This window comes from Sinocyclocheilus rhinocerous, unplaced genomic scaffold (genome assembly GCF_001515625.1).
Source record: "Sinocyclocheilus rhinocerous isolate Xijiao unplaced genomic scaffold, SAMN03320098_v1.1 scaffold605, whole genome shotgun sequence".
Taxonomy (NCBI): domain Eukaryota; kingdom Metazoa; phylum Chordata; class Actinopteri; order Cypriniformes; family Cyprinidae; genus Sinocyclocheilus; species Sinocyclocheilus rhinocerous.
The window spans coordinates 2,420,924-2,442,410 of record NW_015661612.1 but is presented as its reverse complement, the minus strand read 5'-3'; the positions used below and the strand labels follow the sequence as shown (position 1 = coordinate 2,442,410).

At 36.3% G+C, this 21,487-nt stretch overlaps 2 protein-coding genes across 8 annotated transcripts in view; one reads left to right on the top strand and one right to left on the bottom strand.

Annotated features, from left to right (window-relative positions):
* Positions 1-417: 417 nt before the first annotated feature.
* LOC107726409 (TRMT1-like protein) lies at positions 418-7,636 on the bottom strand. The gene is made up of 16 exons (XM_016535965.1): positions 7,591-7,636; positions 6,579-6,710; positions 6,061-6,123; positions 5,847-5,960; positions 5,640-5,704; positions 4,492-4,648; positions 3,942-4,062; positions 3,529-3,608; positions 3,165-3,408; positions 2,856-3,068; positions 2,584-2,774; positions 2,317-2,395; positions 2,023-2,189; positions 1,814-1,879; positions 1,180-1,309; positions 418-1,078 (listed from the first exon to the last, which is right to left on the bottom strand). The coding sequence occupies exons 1-16, from the start codon at positions 7,634-7,636 to the stop codon at positions 886-888; spliced, it is 2,061 nt and encodes a 686-aa protein (XP_016391451.1). The 3' UTR covers positions 418-885.
* LOC107726449 (transcriptional protein SWT1-like) overlaps positions 7,278-21,487 on the top strand; it is a 26,686-nt gene continuing 12,476 nt past the window's right edge. For 2 of the 7 annotated variants that reach the window (XM_016536030.1, XM_016536024.1), the window contains exons 1-15: positions 7,597-7,702; positions 9,639-9,732; positions 9,904-9,968; positions 11,807-12,872; positions 13,788-13,826; positions 13,901-14,030; positions 14,408-14,503; positions 14,605-14,793; positions 14,953-15,046; positions 15,300-15,457; positions 15,572-15,729; positions 15,904-16,042; positions 18,708-18,850; positions 18,971-19,122; positions 19,846-19,989. In XM_016536030.1, coding sequence (XP_016391516.1) covers positions 9,649-9,732; positions 9,904-9,968; positions 11,807-12,872; positions 13,788-13,826; positions 13,901-14,030; positions 14,408-14,503; positions 14,605-14,793; positions 14,953-15,046; positions 15,300-15,457; positions 15,572-15,729; positions 15,904-16,042; positions 18,708-18,850; positions 18,971-19,122; positions 19,846-19,989 — 2,657 coding nt within the window. In that variant the 5' untranslated portion in view covers positions 7,597-7,702; positions 9,639-9,648. Of the gene's footprint in view, positions 7,293-7,596; positions 7,703-9,638; positions 9,733-9,903; positions 9,969-11,806; positions 12,873-13,787; positions 13,827-13,900; positions 14,031-14,407; positions 14,504-14,604; positions 14,794-14,952; positions 15,047-15,299; positions 15,458-15,571; positions 15,730-15,903; positions 16,043-18,707; positions 18,851-18,970; positions 19,123-19,845; positions 19,990-21,487 lie in introns of those variants that run through there. The other 5 variants (XM_016536025.1, XM_016536028.1, XM_016536026.1 and 2 more) reach the window with 5 other exon arrangements.

The window sequence follows — 21,487 nt, the reverse complement described above, 5'->3', positions numbered from 1 at the left end:
GAAGGTCTAGACATTGTACTATGCAAATGAAACTGGTGTGGCACTAATTTATGTGAAAAGACTTTTCAAAGGACAATAAATGCAAGCTGATGAATCACATAAAACCTGTGGACAAACCCAAGTCCTTTTTTCACCCCAAATATAAATATTAATAAAATAATAATTTAAAAAAACAGAATAAAGTACATTTTACCATAATTTGTTCTTGCATTTTAATAACTCTAAAACATGTGTCCCCTTAATTACTATGACTTAATTACTGAGAAAATGATAAGATAATGTACAATCCCAAAAGTGAATTCATTAATAGTCTTAAACGTATGCTCAGTTTTCTGTTGTTTTTTAGGTAAAATGTGGCCTGGACATTTTTGTTGTTGTTGTTGTTTGTGATTCACCAAAACAATGTTCTCAATGTCAGTCTTCTCAAATTATAAGAACAATATATGATGTGAAATGTTTTATTGACGTTATAGCAACCAGGTAAAATATTGAAGCGAAAATGAAGTGGAATAGAAAATCTGATCAAGTAAGATCAATATAAACCTTTGAGAGGGTCTTTATAAATATTTTTAGAGATTAAAAATGTAAAAACCATAGAATAACAGTCAATACTGCATCAGTGTCAGCATAGAATGATTAATAAAATACTGTATGCCCGTAATGGGTCAAAGCCTCAGTGCAATCCACAAAAAAACATCAAGCAAACTGGAACAACCCTTTTCATTCAGATGAAACTGTTGTTTCTTATCCACAACTTATCAAGTTGTCATTGAAACAAACTTTCTAAAGCAAACAGGAAAATTCATCAATAAAAACAGCCAAAGAAAAAAAGCAGGTGACCTTTGTGCGGTCCAAGCTCTGGCTTGGTTTCATGAATATCTGAAATCAGAGAGTTTGACGTCGCTCTGAGCTGACAGCGCTGCTCTGAGGGGCGGACGAGTATGTAGGCACGCTGTATTTTGTAAGCACTTCCTTAAACTGTGCCAGGGTGGCGACAGTCCGCACGCCTGTTGGGTCAAAGTGTGTGCGGCTGACTCTGAACCCGGCCTCTGTGAGATACTGCAGGAACTTATTGAGCCTGAGGAACAGAGCTTAGTGTCAGATCCTGCTTGCATTATGGCATTTGTATCACTGTACAGCAATATATGACAGTGTATAGAGAGGTTTGCGCTGACTAACTTGGGCATGTTCATGCCGCGGATGCTGTGCCGATGGATGCTGTAGTAGAACGCTGGATGCTCCAAAGATGTATCTGCTTTGATTTTCTTCAGCACATTCCCAGAGTCCTCCCCTGTGGTCTTTCTTTTCCCTGAATAAAAAAAAGAAGATGCACCATATTTTCTATACAATCTATCCACTTCAATTTTTATTCCACCATAAATTCCACTTAAAGGCATAGTTCACCCAAGCACGTTTGAGCTTCCATTTAGCATATTTGATGAGCTCTATATATGTGCACTGATCAGTGTTTATCTGTGTTCTTCCTCATATGATCATGTCTCTACAGAAGACTTGGATTAAACTATGGATTCACATGGATTACTTTTATGCTCTTCGTGAAATTTTTGGTGTAATGGCCTTGCAATGGAGGGACAGATATCTGTTAGGTTTCATTAAAAATATCTTCATTTATGTTTCAAAGATAAACGTAAGGCTTATGGGTTTGGAAAGACATGAGGGTGAGTAAATGATGACAGATGTTTAATTTTTGGATGACTATCCCTTTAATATTGGATAACTAGGAAAAGTTAAATCCCCGAGAGTAGGGAGGAGAACAGCAGATTTAAAAAAATGTTGATAAAGCAACAAATACCTGATTGGTCAGATGTATCTGCTTCTTCAACCTTCTGTAAAGTTTTTATGACCACACCACACTCCACTAGAGACAAAGATGTGTCGAAATTAACGGAATAATATTAAATTAAATTAAAGTCAATGCCCCGTTGTTAAAAAAGCTGATTCATCGTCTCCAGTTGGACTGAATGTTAAGTGACGGACAAAATCTTGCACACCCAAACACACCTTGGTTGGAGAGGGCAGAGTATCCCGGGACAGGGAAAAGCTTGAGAGTGGTGCAGTCAGCTTCACAGATGAGAGTCTTCACCAGAGGCTGGATGTCTTCCATATTGTGCTGCACTGCCGCCACCAACATCCGCCTCAGAAATCCAGTGTTAAACAAAGGACCAGCCCTGATGGATGAAACAACGAATACAAAAGGGGAAAAAGAAGAACATTTAAGAGCAATTAATGAAGGAATTACACATAATCAAGTGTTTTTATGAACAAAAAAAAAATGTATGAATGACATCATCTCACCAAAGTGGTCCAAGCTCTACTGCAGTTTTTCCTGGCATACTCCCATGGCACTGGCAAGGCAGCTGTCTGTACAGGTTTTCTGTTAATACCACAAGTAGAAATGTGATTATTTATGCTAAGACGTTATGCATTTGACAGCTTTACATTTGATCAGTTCAAGCATTCCTTGGGAATCAAACCCATGACCTTGCCATTACTGGCTCAACTGTTTGGGCTACAGGAAAGCTATCAGGATGCAGCTATTGGTTTGTCTAAATGCCTTGTCACCTTCCACCATGCTTCCTGGCTTGAGAAACACTCTTTCTTCACACCACTGGCAATGCAACAGCTGCCGCAGTTTCTTAGCAGACTCATCTGCCTGGGTGGGCCCTCTGAGAACTCGCACCACCACGAGGACAAAGTGCTCAAGAGCCACGGCCAATAGCACCTCGATCCCTTTGTTACAGCGTGCAGCAGCACTGCAAGTACATGCATTAAAAAGACACTCTCAAATAAACTAAATTTGTGTTTGGTGATTCATTAGAGAAAAACCTGCCCACCTGGCCACTGATGCCAATACCATACGTGCTGCGAGCTCCCTGTAATACTCGGTTCGGACAATCTGGCAGTCGTAATGCCGAAGCGTCACATTCAGGGATTTGGAGTAAAGCGAACCAGTGTCTGTCGACGTCACAGAGACTATGCCCAAGTTCCGAACATTGCGAAAAGCAGCATCCAGATAGTTTACAGCCGTTCCAAATGGGTCAAGGTGTCTGATTTAAAGACAAGAATGTGGTGAGACAAGATATTTGCAAAAAACAATCATGGGTACAATGTTTTTAGTCATTATTTTTCAGTCTCTTACTTACATGTAGTCAAAGGGTCTCAGGTGCAGGATGACATTGGCGTCCATCTTCACCACCTCTACTGAAGCATTGGGTGAGTCTGCATCTCCCGCTCCATCTAGCTGCAGGCCCGTTCGATTCCCCTCCACTCGGATGTGGTTCAGATGACAATTCTCCTTAATCATCTTAACGCAAGCTTCGTTTATGTCATTTATAGTAACCTTTACAGTGTTACGCAGATGCTTTGCCCACTGCAAACCCATGATACCTACAAAAGGGATCAATATGTTATGATGTGGTATACTTTCATTTTTATCAAATAATTTAGAGCAAAACCTGAGCAGTGATATTATCATCATGAGCTATTAGCTATTAGTAGATTTCCTACCAGTGGCTCCAAAGGCATCGAGACATTCGAGTGGATTCCTCTCCTCAGCAAGAATGGCGAGAGAGCAGAACACCAGCTGCCTACAACAATTACATACAGATAATGTTTATTTATTTAGCATTTTTTCGACTCTATTATAGGATTTTTCAACAGGATGTCCTTGATCCATAGGACCCGAATATTTTTCTTTCTAAATTGTATATATTTTTTATGAAAAAATAAATACAATATTAAATATTATTTAATTTATAAAATAAGTATTAAATTATTTTTAGCATTAAAATATATATTAAGCTAATTTCAACCAAAGTTACATTTAAGATGCTAAAGAACAAATAAATATTTAATGTTGGCAGGACAATATACAATCCGATAATGAGTTGTTTTGCAGAAAAAAAGAACAATTCTAAAACCTGTTTGTCTTCATCTTGCGGCTGAAGTAGGTGTCTGTCTTCTGGGGAGTGGTGTGGTTGGGCAGGAGCTGGACATTTGTGCCCAACTCTTTCATAATCTCATAAGCCTGTCCACCTGGGACTGAGAAAGATGTAGAAAATCAAAATGGACAAATTATTTCCAATTAACGCAGCTAAATGCGTACGCACATATTGTAATGAATAGAAGTGTTTTATTGTTACAGATGCCTCCTGTAAGACTTTACTTTAAACTGCAAACCAAAAGCCTAATCATGAACAACCACAAGGGGATCTTCTACAGAATGTTACTCCAGAACACATTGATCCTGAAAACGAGTGCTTTATGGTTTAGGTTAGATTTGACTATTCTTACCCTACCTGAATACACAAGGTTTAAATGCAAGATAAAAGACACGCAAAAAAAAACAAAAAAAAACTTGAATGGAACCATCTACATTATTCCACATCAACTAACTGGTATCTAGTTCAGGCAGTTCTCCTTGAATGGCAAGTCTGGCACTCTGTCAACATCAACAGAGTAAAAGCTCACCAGGGTTTTCAAAGGGGACATCCGAGCTGCCTGAATAACTGACCTCCGTCTCACCCTTGTTGATGTGGCGTTTGAGATGACTGATCATGTCTGTCTTGTGAGCAATAGTGACAGAGCAAACCACACAATGGTAGTGAGCCACCAGTCTGCCTTGAGTCTGGAGATGAGATAAAAACATACATTAATAGATCCATTCCAGAGGATCTCTTTTCTGATTAATAGGCACAGATAAAAGCTTTTCGATCCATCTCTACTTCCAAGTATCTTTAAAGCAACCAAGTTAACTAAAACAGCATGGACGCATTAAATTATTCAAAAGAGACAATAAAGATATTTATAAAGTTACAAAGGATTTCTATTTCAAATAAATGCTGTTCATGTGAACTTTCTATTCACCAAATCATAGTTTCCACAAAAACATTAAAGGGGTCCTATTATGCTCTTTTACAAAGTCTTGATTTTGTTTTGGGGGTGTACTAGAACAGGCTTTTATACTAGGTTGTTCGAAAAACACATTATTTTTCACATATTTTACATTATTACAACACCTCTCTCCCCAGTCTGGCATGAACGGCTCGAAATTCGAATAGTAACTGAATCAAATGAAGGCCCGCCGTCTGAAATATGAAATGTGTTGTGATTGGTTAGCTGGGCCAGTGTGTGCTGTGATTGGCAGCACTCGGCGCCTGGTCGGGAAATGTCATGCCCCTTACCATAGACACTTGCGAGCTGTTGAAAAAGTGAAAAAGCATAATAGGACCCCTTTAAGCAGCACAGCATTGATCATTTCAATATTGATAATAATAACAATTGTTTCTTGAACACCAAATCAGTATATTAGAATGATTCTGAAGGATCATGTGACTCTGAAGACACAGGTGTAACAGCTGCTGAAAATCCAGCTTTGTTGTCAGCTTACTGACCCCAAACTTCTGTGTGTGTGTGTGTGTGTGTGTGTGTAGTAGTGAGGTTCTATCATTGTATGAACAGGTAAATCTCCTCTCCTTAAGAATCACAATGATCTATTCTAAATAAGCCATCTATACCATCACTTTTAAACATTTACATTTGGTCTCTTCTGCCATGTCAATATATTTGCAGCCCAGGGGTGTGTATGCAAAGAAAAAAAATCATAAGCCTGATCTTACCTGGTCAGAGCCTAGACTGGACTTGAGTTGTCGGCAAGGTAGATGACAGATGCACATCCTTTGGCCTGTAGGAGGGGAGTCAAAGTTCATTTTCCCCCAAGCAAAATTTTCACACATGTATTAGCTGATACCTGAGGTGCCAGCTTTCAAATGCTTGTTGGGAAAAACAATTACAGAGGTGCCAAAGGGAACCTAAAGACTATGTACCTTCAAATTCCACATAAACTTTCCAGTGCAGGTTCTGCAGATGTCGTCTAAGCTTGTGACTGTAACAGGCCTTGAATTTCTCTTCTGGACACAATGGACAAGACTTCCTCCCAGCTGTCGAAATCAATGAACATATTTGTTAGCTTCCGATCCAAGTGGTCTGCTGTTGGTGTTAATAAACAGACAGAACAAACAGATACTCTGGTTTCTGTACCTCCATTTAAATCCACAAGCCCTTCGAGCCCTTCCAGTGTAGTTTGGATAGACACATGTCTCTCTGAAACAGAGACGGACAATTTCAAAGATTTAACGGTAACACTTTACAATAAGGTTCATTAGTTAACATTAATTAACTACTTTAGTTAACATGAACTAAGCATGAACAATACTTCTACAGTATTTATTAATCTTAGCTAATGTTAATTTCAACATTTACAAATGCATTACTAAAATCAAAAGTTGTTCTTGCTAACATTAGTTAATGCACTGTGAATTAACATGAACTAACAATGAACGACTGTATTTTCATTAACTAACATTAACAAAGATGAATAAATACAGTAAAAAAAAATGTACTGTTCATTGTTTGTTCCGTGTTACTTAATACATCAACTAACATTAACTAATGGAACCTTATTGTAAAGTGTTACCGAGTTAACAATACTCAAGGACATCATGCCTGGGGAGTATAATAATTATCATAGGGTACCAAAAATACTGTTGAATATTTACCAGACACAACAGTGGAGGATGCTTGTCCATTTTTGTCCTCTATTTTCACTGTATTAGTTGAGGCTTCATGAATAGGCATTTGCTCACATGCCTCAGATTCAGCAAGCATCTTATTAGTATCACTCTCAGAATCTGTTGAGACAAACACAGCAAATTCACACTTCAGCAAAATACTGTATATTGGAGCAAACTTAAAGACAAGCCAGTTTTTCATTTGCATTAAAATAAATAATCAATTATAAATATTTAACCATTAAAAATATTATTTTCACTTTTGCTAAAATAAATAAATAAATAAAAAATCTTAATGGCCAAACAGATTCCAAGTTATTTCTTTTTGTTTTATGAATGTCACATTAAAATTGCTTTGGTATCTTATCTTAATTTTTTTGAAAATATTACATATTAAAATCTATTATATTTTAAATAAGGAGTGAAATAATAATTTTAGTATTAATGTGTGAACAATGTGGATTGGTTAGATTTGCTCACATATAAAAAATATATTACAGTAAATCATAATTATTACATAAAATGTCATGAGGTACTAAGCCATTTGTCACATAAAAAAAAAAATCAAAACTATGATATAAAAAGTCGATAATCTCAGATTTTAATCTCACATTTTATTACATATAATCTCATAATTTCGATTTTTAAATCATAATTATGATTTACCAAATCATTTCCCAAACAACATTCCTCCCATTTGTGGTAGGTAAACCTCTTTGACACTAAAGCTGCAAAAAATAAAATTAAAACTTGTAGTAGACTTGAAGGTCGGGACAAATGTGATATATTGTAAATAATCGGTTGTAATTTTTGTCACACGTGTATTTCTGTATGACTTAAAGTTGGCACATATTCATAAGTTCCTACATATTCAGTGACGAGATATAATTGGAGTGTTTCAGTTCAGTTGATTTACATTGGCGTTATCTGTTCCTCAAGGATGAATTGGCGTGTTCTCTCAAACTACGCGAACTAAAAAGAGAGCGGAAGTGAACTCAACCAGGCAACTGGCAGACGGTACAAGTGGCGAAGTGAACTGCTCTCATTGCTTCAGAATTTTCTTCTCTTTCTGTCATTCAGCATCGTATTTAACAACATTCCTCCCATTTGTGGTAGGTAAACCTCTTTGACACTAAAGCTGCAAAAAATAAAATTAAAACTTGTAGTAGACTTGAAGGTCGGGACAAATGTGATATATTGTAAATAATCGGTTGTAATTTTTGTCACACGTGTATTTCTGTATGACTTAAAGTTGGCACATATTCATAAGTTCCTACATATTCAGTGACGAGATATAATTGGAGTGTTTCAGTTCAGTTGATTTACATTGGCGTTATCTGTTCCTCAAGGATGAATTGGATTTCTGTCTGGGATTTGCTGATATGCAGCTCTTGGGAGAAAACCTGTTTTCCTTGTACTTAGTTCTTAGTAGAAAGGCACTCTTAGGTACAACATTTTTGTATTAAAAGTTTCCAATGTTGTTAAGTTTTTCATATTCAGTTATGTGTTATCCTTTATGAGTTATTCTTTATGATTTCTTTATTGATACTCTTCATCAGAATCATATTACTGTCTTATGTTACTCGTATACTCAATATTATTATTTTATTCATTATTATCATTTGCATTTATTATATTCCGCAGCCGTAGTATTTTTCTCCTCAATTTGACATATAAAGGTACATCTTATGATTAGAAGGTGTTTTCGGGTAGGATGATGGAAACTTTATGTTCTTAAAAAATATTTTGTCTATGTAAAGGATGTCTTTTGTCTTTCCATTTCACGTGATGCTCTTTTCCAAGAGCTGGTATTTGCAAGATGATATTTGAAGATTGCTTAACTCTGTTGTTTCTGCTAAAAGGATGTAAAACCACAACCCATGTCTCTATTTTTATCTGACTTCTACCTACTGCATTTCACAGGTCATGTCAACGTGACCTAGTCCTGACCTTAATTCAGCTTAGGTAGTAATATTTGACAACAGGTAAATAATGACATAATGGGTAAATTCGTTTGACATTTATGATCCAGACAAAAACATCTGCTGATGTTGTAAGAGGTTAGTTTTCCAGTATATATACAGTATATATATATATATATATATATCCCAATTGGCTTTTCATCTTAGCTTTTTCTTTTCTTCTGCTCGCATCACATGCTTCAAAGACCTTTGTCTCTTCACTTCTGAAAATTATTGTACTTATTATTATTATAATAATTAGATTATTCTCTTAGAAATTTGAGCAGAATATACTCAGTTTGGATTTTTCTTTCATTTTAATTTTTCATTATGATTATCATCTGTAATTGTTATCATTTATGAATTTGTCTTCAAATAAATTACAATTTGACTGAAAGACTTTGTCTCCCTGGATCTCTCAGTGCATCAAAAAGTACTATTTAAATTAAGTTATTACTGTTAACATTGTAGCAAAAATCTGTATGTAAATTTTTAAATCCAAAGCTAGACGTCCTTACCTTCCCATATTTTTCCCTATGAAAATGTTAATAATATAATTGGTTTTGTTAATGAAGTGTACCCAAACGCCACCTTTAAATTTCTGCGTTTTAATGTTATTTTAGCGTTTTTATATATTATTATAGTATTCATTAATATTATTCATATATTAGAATTTTTAATATTCAGTTTTCATTTTAATGTAGTTACTGTTATATGCTTTTATTAGTTTTGGGTTTTTAATTATTTCTATTTAGTTTTTTTCCCCAATTTTAGTACTTTATCTTCAACTTATTTCAGTTAGATGCCAAGACAACTAATATTAACTAATATTTTTCTAATATTTATATTTTATTTCAGCTTCATTTCAATTAATGAAAACAGTTTTTAATCATTTTAGTTTAGCTAACAACACTGGTACATTTGAAGTAATATGATGTAAACACTGTTCAGCACTATGGTTTTACTGCTCTCATCTTAAAAAGTATAATGAACAACCAACCTGTGGAGATCTTACATTAGAGACAGTATTTTTGATTTTTGAATGAAATTGTTTAAACAATATGACAAATATTATGTTCTGTCATAGGGTTTTGAGGATGTCAAGCAAGAAATCAAAGAAGAAGAAACACAAAAAGGAGGAAAGAATCTCATCAAACTCTACACATGAGGATGAGAAGAAGGTGAGGAATCTGCAGCAAAATATTTTTAAAATAATTTATCAGTCAGTTTGGCATGTTCATTCTCATTCGTTTTAGCATTAAATTAATAACATTAATTCTTGTTTGTATCACAAGTTTAAATCACATAGGATAAAAGCATTTGGTAAATGAGTGAACGTTTTTTGGTCACAGGAGAGAGAAGCAAAGAGATTCAGCAGCCCAAAAAGAAAACACAAACATCATCATCGCCATGTAAGGTGGGTCTCAGGGCACATAGTATTTGTTAATTAGAATTCATTTTTGAGTGTTTGTCATATACTTGTATATATTGCATATACCATATTGTATACAACTGACATCCTGTCATCTTTTCTATATCTTGAGAATATTTAAATTTACTTAAAAAAAAAAAAAAAGACAGATAAGTCTGGGCTCGACATTAAGACTTTTCATGTGCATCAGTCTTTCACTTATTTATTGTGTAAATATAATTTATTCTGAAGCAATATTCTCATCAGTGTTCTGTGAGTGCTTACTTAAATCAGATTTCCTTCATAAAGGTTCCTTATTAAATCTATGCACCGTCTTTCATGACAAATTCTTAAATTATCAATAAATACAATTAGAGTAATAAGACACTATTGGGCTGTAACCATATCATATCATATGAAATCAGTATCAACAAAATCCATCTTTCCACCGCAGAGGAAACACAGAAGTTGCATCTGAAGTGGCATTTAGATGTATTTACACAGAAGCTCAGAAGTATCATGAATGCATTTACACTGCAAAATTACAAATGCATAAATAATTTTGGGGGATTAATGTTTTAAATTAAATTTTCTGAATATGCAAATAGGAAATATTGGAAAAGTGCAATGATACTTCTAAATATGAAACTAAACCGCCAATAGGTGGCGGCAAGTGACTGTTTTAATGAGTGAGTCATTCAGTCATTCATTCAACCGATTCGTTCAAACAACTGATTCATTCAAGAATGAAGCAAGTGATCGTCTTTATGAATAGGTAATTGAACCGTTGACTCACTCGATTCGTTCAAAAACGCTGAATCATGCGGTTACGAAACTACATAGTGTTTTTATTGGAAAAGTGCAATGATACTTCTAAATATGAAACTAAACCGCCAATAGGTGGCGGCAAGTGACTGTTTTAATGAGTGAGTCATTCAGTCATTCATTCAACCGATTCGTTCAAACAACTGATTCATTCAAGAATGAAGCAAGTGATCGTCTTTATGAATAGGTAATTGAACCATTGACTCACTCGATTCGTTCAAAAACGCTGAATCATGCGGTTACGAAACTACATAGTGTTTGCATCGGAAATGTGCGAGTCCTGCTGTACATTTGTGTGGAACTCTTTTCGTTGGTGAAAAAGAGCAAAAACAGTCAATATTATGTCTAAAATGTAAGTCACTATATATAACTTTAATACTTGTTTGTTGAACTGTTTTATAAAATCAATGTCACATTTGCAACCGAGCTTATGATAGTGCTGTTGCTTAACTGTTTATCATACGTTATAAATATAAAAACTCAACATTTTGACTTTTTAACGCAGTATGTTTGTTGTGTTTTACCGAAGTATGTTTGTTTGTTTTTGTGTGCTGTTGCCCTCATCTGTTTTGATTTCCCAGTAAGTCTCTCTCTCACACACAGGAAGGCTGCGCGCGACCTTGTCACCATCAATACATTATGCATTATCAATATTAAATAAGAACTATTCGCATCGAAATTTCGGCGTTTATCTTGTTGTTTTTTGATATTGACGTTTTAATCAGCCTACTTGTCCGGTTGGGCAAGTAAAATTCTCTTTCACTCGCCCCTTCAAAAAATCCACTTGTAATGTAATGTAATAATAATGTAATGCAAAAGTTAAAAATGATCAGCATAATAAATGTAATTAAAATAAAGACGAACCTAATAAAGGAGCTTAAAAGAAAGAAAGCAAATATAGAAAGTAAATCATATCACATTTTTATATTTCCTCAATCACCGTTTTCTCACCAAAGAGTTATTGTGAGTTATCTATTCAATAAAACTTACCACTGGCTTCTTTTTCTAATAATTTGCAGTTCTGACCAAGACAAAGCTAAAGAAAGGAGGGCCACCGACTCAACATCAACAAGAGGATTTGAAGGAAGTTTCAAGAAAACAGAAGTTAGAGACAGAAAGAGCAGAGAAGAAAGATCCCAAGAAAGCCAAGCAACAGAGAATTCCAGGCCAGTTTTCAAGTCACCTGTCACACATGAGAAAGAGCAACTAAATCCCAAAAGGAAGCATGAAAATGCAAGTCCCCATATCCCAGGGAGAAGCTCCAGCAGGCATGCTGCAACAAACCAGCCTTCTTCAAATGAGTTGGAGAAAAAGAGACGGGAGCTGGTGTCGAGGAGATCCACAGCAGAGTATCCCAGGCGGATACCTGCAAAGGATGATTGTCCCTCTGAGAAATTCCAGGAGAAAAGGAGGAAGCTCGTGAAAAGGCCATTGTCACCAGAGCTTCATGCTGAACCCAAACGAAGAGACATTAAAAACATGACCAATGCTGCACATGCAGAATCTCATTCTGAAGTTCAAAAGGAAATGAGGAAGACGTTGGAGGCCAGGAGGTACAAGAAGATCAACCGTAATGTTGGTGCACAGAGTTCTCATAACAACTCCAAAGAAGCTTTGCCAGTAGTGAAACATGTAGACTCTGGATCTAAACTGAAATTACAAGAAGACATTTCACCCAAGAAGCAAGAGCATGTACACTTGGGTAATGTACCTGATGTAATCTTAGGAGAAAAAAGGCCATCCCTTGGTGGTCCCACAGTAAATGTCAGTTTCAAGATCCCAAAGAAGGCCAGTGCTGTTAAAGCTTGGACAAACACGGATGTGTGTAATGTGAATTCTGCAGATAGCAGGACTCAAAGTACCGCTCAGCCTTCTTTCCCTGGTTCCACTCCATCTAAACACAAATTTCTCATCTCAAAGCAGCAAGGACAGAGGCTTCAAGAGGTTTCTGCTCAAACCTCTCATAAACCCACTGCTCTTAGCTCATCACATCTTTCATCTATATCTCACCAAGTCCAGCAGGCACACGCTGACAAAACAAGAGAGGTGACAACGCCGAACAATACTTCCTGCAAGGTTCAACATGTAAGTGTCTTGCGTTTGGACCAACTTCATCTGAATCAGTGGTGCAAGACGTTTCTCGCTGTTGCATCCTGTGTTATTTTGCTGTTTTGTAAATTGATTGCTCCACTTTTCAGTGGTGATTTTAAAACACCTGTCGTGCAGTCGCCAGACCAACATCATGCTGTTGTACTTGTACAGAAGACTTGTTTCTGTACTGGAAAAGTAAAAGTTGTGATAGATCTTTTCTTCCGTATTGTGATGTACAGCTGAGAATAACAGATCATCAAAAAAAACAAATGTAGGTTGGGGGCTTATACATTGGTTATTGAAAGGATTTTGAGATTGCCGGCCAGGAGTCGCTTCAGACACAGCAGGGTGACTCTCCAACTAAAAGATTATACACATGTATTTTAAGAAATGCATAGAAATATATATTTTCTTCAATTTGATTGATTGCACTCACTTCCCTTCTAAGCATCTCCATCGTAAGTCACTTCCCGTCTAGACTAAATCATAAGACAGACTAGTAGTAGCATCCACTTGTTCTATTTCCCTCATTGGCCGCACAGTACTTTTCAACATTTCAGATTGCACCATAAGCATATTTTAAGAGTAGAAATATTTCCATACTTCCATGTTCTTTAAACACTTTCATTACCTCTCTTTTAAATAAAACATTTCATTCTCCATTAAAAATTTCCACCACAGTTCTATAGCAGAATGCAGTGAGATCTGTATGAGAGTTCACTAAAACCGTGGCTAAAAGGCTATTTGCAAACTGGTTAACATCCAATAGTCCTCACAGCATTACAGACAAAAAAAAAGAGAATATGGTAAATTTTAGACCGTATTTAAGAGCAAACAACAGTGAATTTGAACTTTATTAATGCTGCTGAATTGTAACATATCTTTAAAACTTGTTTTGTACAATTTCAGGTAACTCCTCAGGAAGAGACCTTGGACTGCGACCATGAGGTTAACAACATGCCTAGGATTTTAGAATGAAATCTTCTGTGTTTGTTTCTCATTCCGTTTCATTCATTATTTAGATGGAGCTGGTGGAGGAGCTTCTTCTGGCACGCTCTGAGAGGCGACTACAGGTGAAGTTGGTGGAGAACTGTGGAGAGCTCACCTGCATGGACATTGACCCTCCAGAAGAGGGTGCCGGCACAATGCTAAGTAAAGTCACCTATGAATTTTTTTTTTTAAATAACTTATTACTGAAGTGGCTAAAGGCCCATTCACACTAAGAAATGTAACTATAAAGAAAATATAACATTAACTGTGTCAATGTTTGGAAGGATGTCAATGTTTTTATAGTTCATCAGCTAAAAAAGATTGTTGTGAAAGTGAATCCAACCATATCATTCCTCTGTGCCGCTATTGTTGTAGTTGTGGTGTGGACTGTCTTATTTATTTACATTTAGAATGATTTAAAATGATATCTTTATTGTTATTGTTATCATCATGATAAAGCTTGTAAAGGTTCTTTTATTTGAATCATAATGCATAATTGTGCTTTATTGTCTAATTGTCTTTAACTCACACATGTGAAGATCAACATAAACATGGCCTGCTTATTGTTCTGGATACCAATGTGCTGCTCAGCCACCTGGAGTTTGTGAAGAAGATTAGGTCACATGGTCTAGGTGGTAAGAAAAAAGAGAGCGTTTTTTAGATTATAGCTTTTTAACTTTAAAACATTTTAAGAATTATGTGGGTGCAGCTTTTCATTCTGAACGCCCCATCACAGGGCTGGGGTTCCCCACTTTGCTGATCCCATGGGTTGTGCTGCAGGAGTTGGACTATCTAAAGAGTGGTAAACTCTCCAGGAAGGTGGAAGACAAAGCCAGACCTGCTGTCCACTACATTTATAGCAGCCTGAAAAATCAGGAGCCCAGACTTGTGGGCCAGTCAATGCAGCAGGCCTCCCAAGCTGTTGGTGAGGATTTCTTATCCTGAGATGCATTATTATTTACATTTGCATACTTTTCAAGACATAATTTTGACATAGCTGCACCACTCCTAATCTGCCATAGTACTGTGCATACTATGGATTCTATGAGTTCAGCCTTTGTCTCATGGCTTTTCTCGCCTTTAGGTGGGCCTGGTGTTGTAAATAATGATGACAGAGTGCTAGAGTGTTGTCTGCAGTACCAGGCTCTGTACCCAGAGGGAGCTCTAATTCTTTGCACGTAAGTATAAACACTCATACCTCAGTTTCACCTCTAGGCATGTCTGCACATTAAGGACATTCCCATTTGTTTGATCTGTCTTGTCATTTGACAGCTAATGAAATGCAAGGTGGCCATGTGTTTGCTTTATGAATGAAGATGATCTGATTTAATGATTATATTTCAGCCATTAGTGTCACCCTGAAGAATATTCTTATTGAAGGTAGAGGACATGCCTTCCTGCTGCTCAAATATATCTTTTTTTTTTTTGTAGCAATGATAAGAACTTATGCAGCAAGGCTCTGCTCAGTGGGGTGAAGGCCTTAAGTAAGGCAGACTTGGTACAAGAGGTGGAGGGAACCAGATCTACACTTCTAAACTACATCCATGCTCAACCCGCTGTGCCGCCCCCAGCTCGACCTGTAGAGAAAGGTCAGCTGTTATGTGTCACTGTTTTTGCTTCATTAGTAGCATTTTTCTGAATACCTGAATTTTTCTTGCCTGAATGTCATGTCATTTTGTTGCCACCTCCCTGTGTGAATGAAGCAGAGGAGGAAGGGTCACAAAAGAATAGACGCAGCGATGCAGCAGAGGAACGACAGTTGAGTGAGTGTGTGTCTTTGCTGGAGTCCTGCCTCCAGGGGGCGCTGTCTGAAGTGCTGGAGGAAGAGATGAAGGCAGTTTATGGAGAACTGTGGACTGAGGTACCACTGCACTCTCTGCACACATTGATCTATTCATCTATTAATATTTTATGAAGTTTATATTAAGAGCTACTCCTCATTCATCTAAATGCATTAGTCATATCTAAAGTGTGATTCAGAGCTTAGATTCACTGTAGTCCCATTCTCTGTGACCTTATCTGTTTGTGTATGCAGATAGTGTACGTGAAGCCTCCGTGGAATCTGGAGGGGCTGCTCAAGTGTTTTAAGAAGCACTGGATCGCTGTGTTCGGAAGCATTATTAAGAGGAGCCTGCTCAGCTGTGTGGAGATGCTGAGTGACTGTCTCTGTTCAGGTGTGTAAGTCTTACTACTTTAGTCTGATACTGATTACTATAATAAACAAAAATTTTATTCTGCTCTAACTTAGAATCTCATTTTTACTTGAATTATATTCTAATTTGAGAATTTTGTTGAGTCTTGTTCTATCCCATTTTAAAATTGTATTTATATTCTATTCAAGAATTCTGTTCTGTTACACTACCGTTCAAATGTTTTTGGTCAGTAAAATGTTTATTTCAAGAAGCATTACTTTTAATTAGCAATGGTGCATTAAATTGATCAAATGTGACAGTAAAGACATTTATATGTTACAAACAATTTCTATTTTAAATAAATCCTGTTTTGTTTGAACTTTCTATTAACCAAAGAATCCTGAAAAAATCTATCATAGTTTTCAAAAGAAAAACTATGAGAATGATTATTAGAATGATTTCTGAAGGATCATGTGACACTGAAGACTGGAGTAATGGCTGCTGAAAATTTAGCTTTGGCATCACAGGAATAAATTACATTTTAAAATGTAGTAAAATAGAAAGTAGTTATTTCAAATTGCAATAATATTTCACAATATTACTGTTTTTACTATATTTTTGATCAATAAATGCAGCCTTGGTGAGCCTTCTTAAAAAAACATTTAAGGGATAGTTCACCCAAAAATGAAAATTCTGTCATCATTTACTCACCCTCAAGTTTTTCCAAACCTGAACACACACAAAAAAAAATATTTTGAAGAATGTAGGTAACCAAACAGTTGCTGGTCCCCAGATTGTGTGGGAAGAAAATACTATTGAGTATATGATCACAGAAATCATCTGTGGGTAAACTATTCCTTTAAAGGTTCCAAACTAAAAACCAGTATAATTGGTGTGTGTGTGTGTGTGTGTGTGTGTGTGTGTGTGTGTGTGTGTGTGCGCGCATCTCTTGAGTTTGTGGTTTTGATCCACACTCATACACACTCTGTTCTCATGTTGTGTGTGTGGAGTTATGAGTTTGACCTCATTCTGCCAATCACTGCAGCAGGAGTATGACTGTGCCTTTCTTCTTTGCTGCCTTTGGCCATGAGCCCAGCCCAACAGAGGGGAGAGAGGGAGTTTGTGCTGGAATGGAGGGGTGGAAAAGTACCAGGGGCCTCCTGTTCTTGCCTAAATGTCATTTGCTGCACTTTATGGAGTTGAGAGAGTGTCCTTCACTCATTTTGTGTGTTCTTTTGTTTTAGTGGGTTAGTGGTATGTGTCCAAGAGGTGATAAACGGGTGTCACTCCCACTTAGAGCTGTGAACGCATTTGTGAACCTTTGTATTCTGTCCACTTCTGTCTTTTTCCTATTATACCCAGTAATATGAATGGACGGAATATATTGTGACACAGTAGAAAATGTGTCTGAACTGTATTGCAGATGGGAATGTGTGTCTATCTTATCTATCTAATCTCCGCAGTGGTGTATAAAGTACCTGAGAGCCATACTCAAGTAAAAGTACAGATATCTTACCAGAAAATAACTTTGGTAGAAGTTGAAGTCACCGTTTAGAATATTACTTGAGTAAAAGTCTTAAAGTATGTGATATTTATTGTACTTGAGTACGAAAAGTATTTTTTAAATCTTAATCGTACTTAAGTATTGAAAGTAAAAGTACAAGTAAATGCAAAATGGAAAAGAAGCAAATAAATATCTATATAAAAAAAGTTCATACAGCTTGAGTAGCAAGATTGTGTTCAGTTTTATCTTATTCTTCCATTTTGTATTTTTGGGTAAGAATAAGAAGCACTTCATCCGGTACTTAGTGTCTTTCATTCCAACATAAGAAAACAAATCTGGAATCTGCATCTGAAATAGCATTAGATGTATTTACACAGTTTAATGTATCTCAGAGGGGACATGGATGCATTTAACCTGCAGTTACAGATGCATAAATAATGTTTTGTTTTTACCATAATACGTTGAATACTGATATTTGAAATGATTTTAAAACATGAAAAAGTGACAGTTGACAGCAAGTGACTGTTAATGAGTGAGTCATTGAGCTTCAACAGATTCGTTCAAACGGCTGATTCATTCAGGAACAAAGCATTTGAGTGAATCACTGAATCATTTATTCAACCGATTCGTTCAAAAAGCTGATTCATTCAATAAGTAAACACCGTCCATTGCTCAGAGACGCAAAACAGTGCTGAGATCTTTGTTTGGAACTATTTTCATTGGCAAAATTGAGCAATAACAAGCAATATTATGTCTAAAATGCAAGTCACTTATTGCTAATTTAGTGAACTTGTATAAAATGATTATTAAATGTGTTCATACTGATATCTGCAGAAAAACGGTACTTATTGTGTGATATAGATTAAGTTAACTATATTAAATTATATGTATATAAAAAGCATTCAGAAGCATTTTTGCCATCTACAATTTAGAATGCCTTGAATTTTGAGTTTTAATATACTAATAAATCATGTGCATGCACTCTGTGTGTGTGATTTCGTGATATACATAAGCTTTTAGCAATTATTTAAAATGCATCTGATCACTCTACACAATAATCTAGAAACAATGTGGATGCAAAACACAAAATGTATGTCATTGCCAAAACTTTTAATACTTAAGTACTGTAATGAAGTATTATTACTTTGTTACATTACACCACTGAATCTCAGTTATATTATGTTGTGTTGTGTCTATCTGTAGACAGGTCCATAGAGCACAGATCTTTTCTCAGAGCTGTGAGATTGGCTGCAGAGCTGCTGTCAGCACTGGCTGGCAGATCTCAGTACAACGGTCATGTAGCTCAAGCTCTCTCTACCATTCATATGCTACCGCAAAGACTACAGGTCAGTCTCATTATGATACAACAATGGATAATTTTTTCATTCTAATTGCTCATGACATGAACTGTGTGTGTGTGTGTTTGTGTGTGTTTGTGTGTGTGTGTGTGTGTGTGTGTGTGACAGTCTCCGAAAGCTCCAATAGAGGGTGATGACACTGATAAAGAGGACTCTCTGATGGCAGAGATAGAGGAGGATGTAGCTCCGCCTCCTCGGACATCCCATCAGGAAGTTTGGGCATTATTTGAGAGCATCTGGAACAACGTGTGTCAGATTAGGTGAGAGAGTCAATGACAAAGACTGAAGTGTATTTATTTCTCAACATGCACTACTGCTCAGTAGTTTGGGCTCAGTAAGATTTTTTTAAAGAAATTTAAACTTCAAAGATCAAAGTTATCATTTTTACTAAATACAAAATATTTGTATTTTTAAATAAATGCTGTTCTTTTGAACTTTCAATTCATTAAAAAAATATTTTTTTTATCATGGTTTCCACAAAAATATAAAGCAGCACAACTGTTTTCAACATTAATATAAATAATATGTTTCTTGCGCATCAAATCAGCATTTTAGAAAGATTTTTGAAGGATCATGTGACACTGAAGACTGGAGTAATGGCTGCTGAAAATTCAGCTTTGCCATCACAGGAATAAACTACATTTTAAAAATATATTAATATATATTTTATAAATATATTTTAAGTTGTAATAATACTGTAATATTACTGTTTTTACTGTATTTTTTTGAAACTTCTGTAACATCTTTCAAAAATATTACATTCTTTTTTTTTCTTTTTTTTTTTGTGTTTTGTATTCAGTGTAGGTTTCATAGACATTCTTTGCTAAAATATTACACTTGAAGAAATTGAAGAAATGCTGATCTACCTTACACTATCTACTGAGGCTTTACCGACAACAAACAAAACAGAAAGTTCACTGCATTACAGTGTTGTTTTACTTATTTGTTTTCATGTTTATTTCCGTTTGTTTCTCTCTCTTCAGTTCAGCTTTGTTTACAGCACTCCACTACACTCCAGGAACCACTGAGCCCAGCCGGCCATCTACCTCACCCCCACCTCAGGAAGCCCTCTCCTGCCTGCCAAGGCTCTCCACTGCACTGAAACAGCTACTGGAGGCTCTTCAGAGGTACACACATGCTAATAACCACACACAATTGTGCAGTCCTAGAAGCATCTATTACCATTCCAATCATGTGCCTCCAAGCAGAATTTGCTCAGTGTGTGTCCTTAGTCACTTGAGCATGTAGAGGACAGAGGTAGGTGTGTGTCACACATGGGGGGGGGGTCTTTATCCTCATAATCGTCAGTACATACTCATTATCAAACCCTCTCCTAATCCTGTGTGAGCGTGTCTCTGTGACTCACTTCCGTTGCTCAGCATTCCTGCAGCTTTTACGGCTCATAGCTTGCAGGCAGACGGATTTTACAATGACATGGCAATTTTTCCTGTAAATTAAGTTCTCTGCATCTCGCAAGCAGAAACCGTGGAGTGTATCATAGCTGTAGTTACACAGAGACAGCTATTTATGTTGCAGTGTAATAGCAGCCATGACTTACCTCACTGGCATACTGAACTTCCTGCTTGTATCATTGACAGCCTCTTAATAAATATATAAATCACTAATAAAAAAATAAGGTCTCTAATAAATCTAAACACTTGTACGGTAGCATGTATGAGGATCTTTTTTTGAGTCGTCAGATAGCTTAGTTCTGGTTGTCAAAGAAGTTAATGAGTTTATGAATTGAATTACTTTTTTGCACATGCACAATAAATAATTTGGTCTCAGTGGACCATGAGGTTTTTGTTTAACAGAAAGAGGGAGCGTACACTTGATTCAGCACTGCAAATGAATGATTTGTCATGTGAAACTTGTGCTGCATTGTCTGTCTAATTGATTATATGCTCCTTTGTTCTCATACAAGATGCCACACTCATGCATCAGTGCAAAAAAATGGATTTGCACACCAACTTGTTCATTTTATTCTAGTCTTTAATTATGACTGAATATTATTATATTATAGTTATATTGATTGTGTTTGGAGGAAGATGCAAAAGAAAAGAAATTCCAAACTGAAGTGTGAGTTAATAAGGTCCAGGTATTGTCCTCCCTAAACAAAGGCAAGCACTTTGATCTTTTAAGTGTTCTCCTTACCAATGACATGAGCAGATATAATGCCTTTCCACTATATTAGTAGGGTTGGGCCGATAGACGAAGCTGTAAGGTCCACACACATGGCCCAAGGAAGGTATCCAGTGGTGGATGAAGGTCACTTGCGTGTTCGGTCTTTTCAGCGCGCAGAGTTATTCAATTTAGGTTTAACTGAAATCTGACTCCATTTTATTATCTCATCTGACTCCATTTTAGTATTACCTCGAATTTTGGTTGAAAAGCAAATTGGTTGTTTGTCGGTCTCTAATTATTCTGACATTTGATAATTCTAGTTAACTCTTTACTCTGTATTTTCTCGTTCATTAGGAATCTCTGTTATTTAGGATGCCTCACGGCGGCCGCTATGCGTGGGCTCCACGATCACAAAACTCGCCATTCTAATCCTTGTTCAGAGGTTTGTGGCTAATGTTTAGCCCCCTACAGCTACCCATGTAATATTCCGACATTAATCAG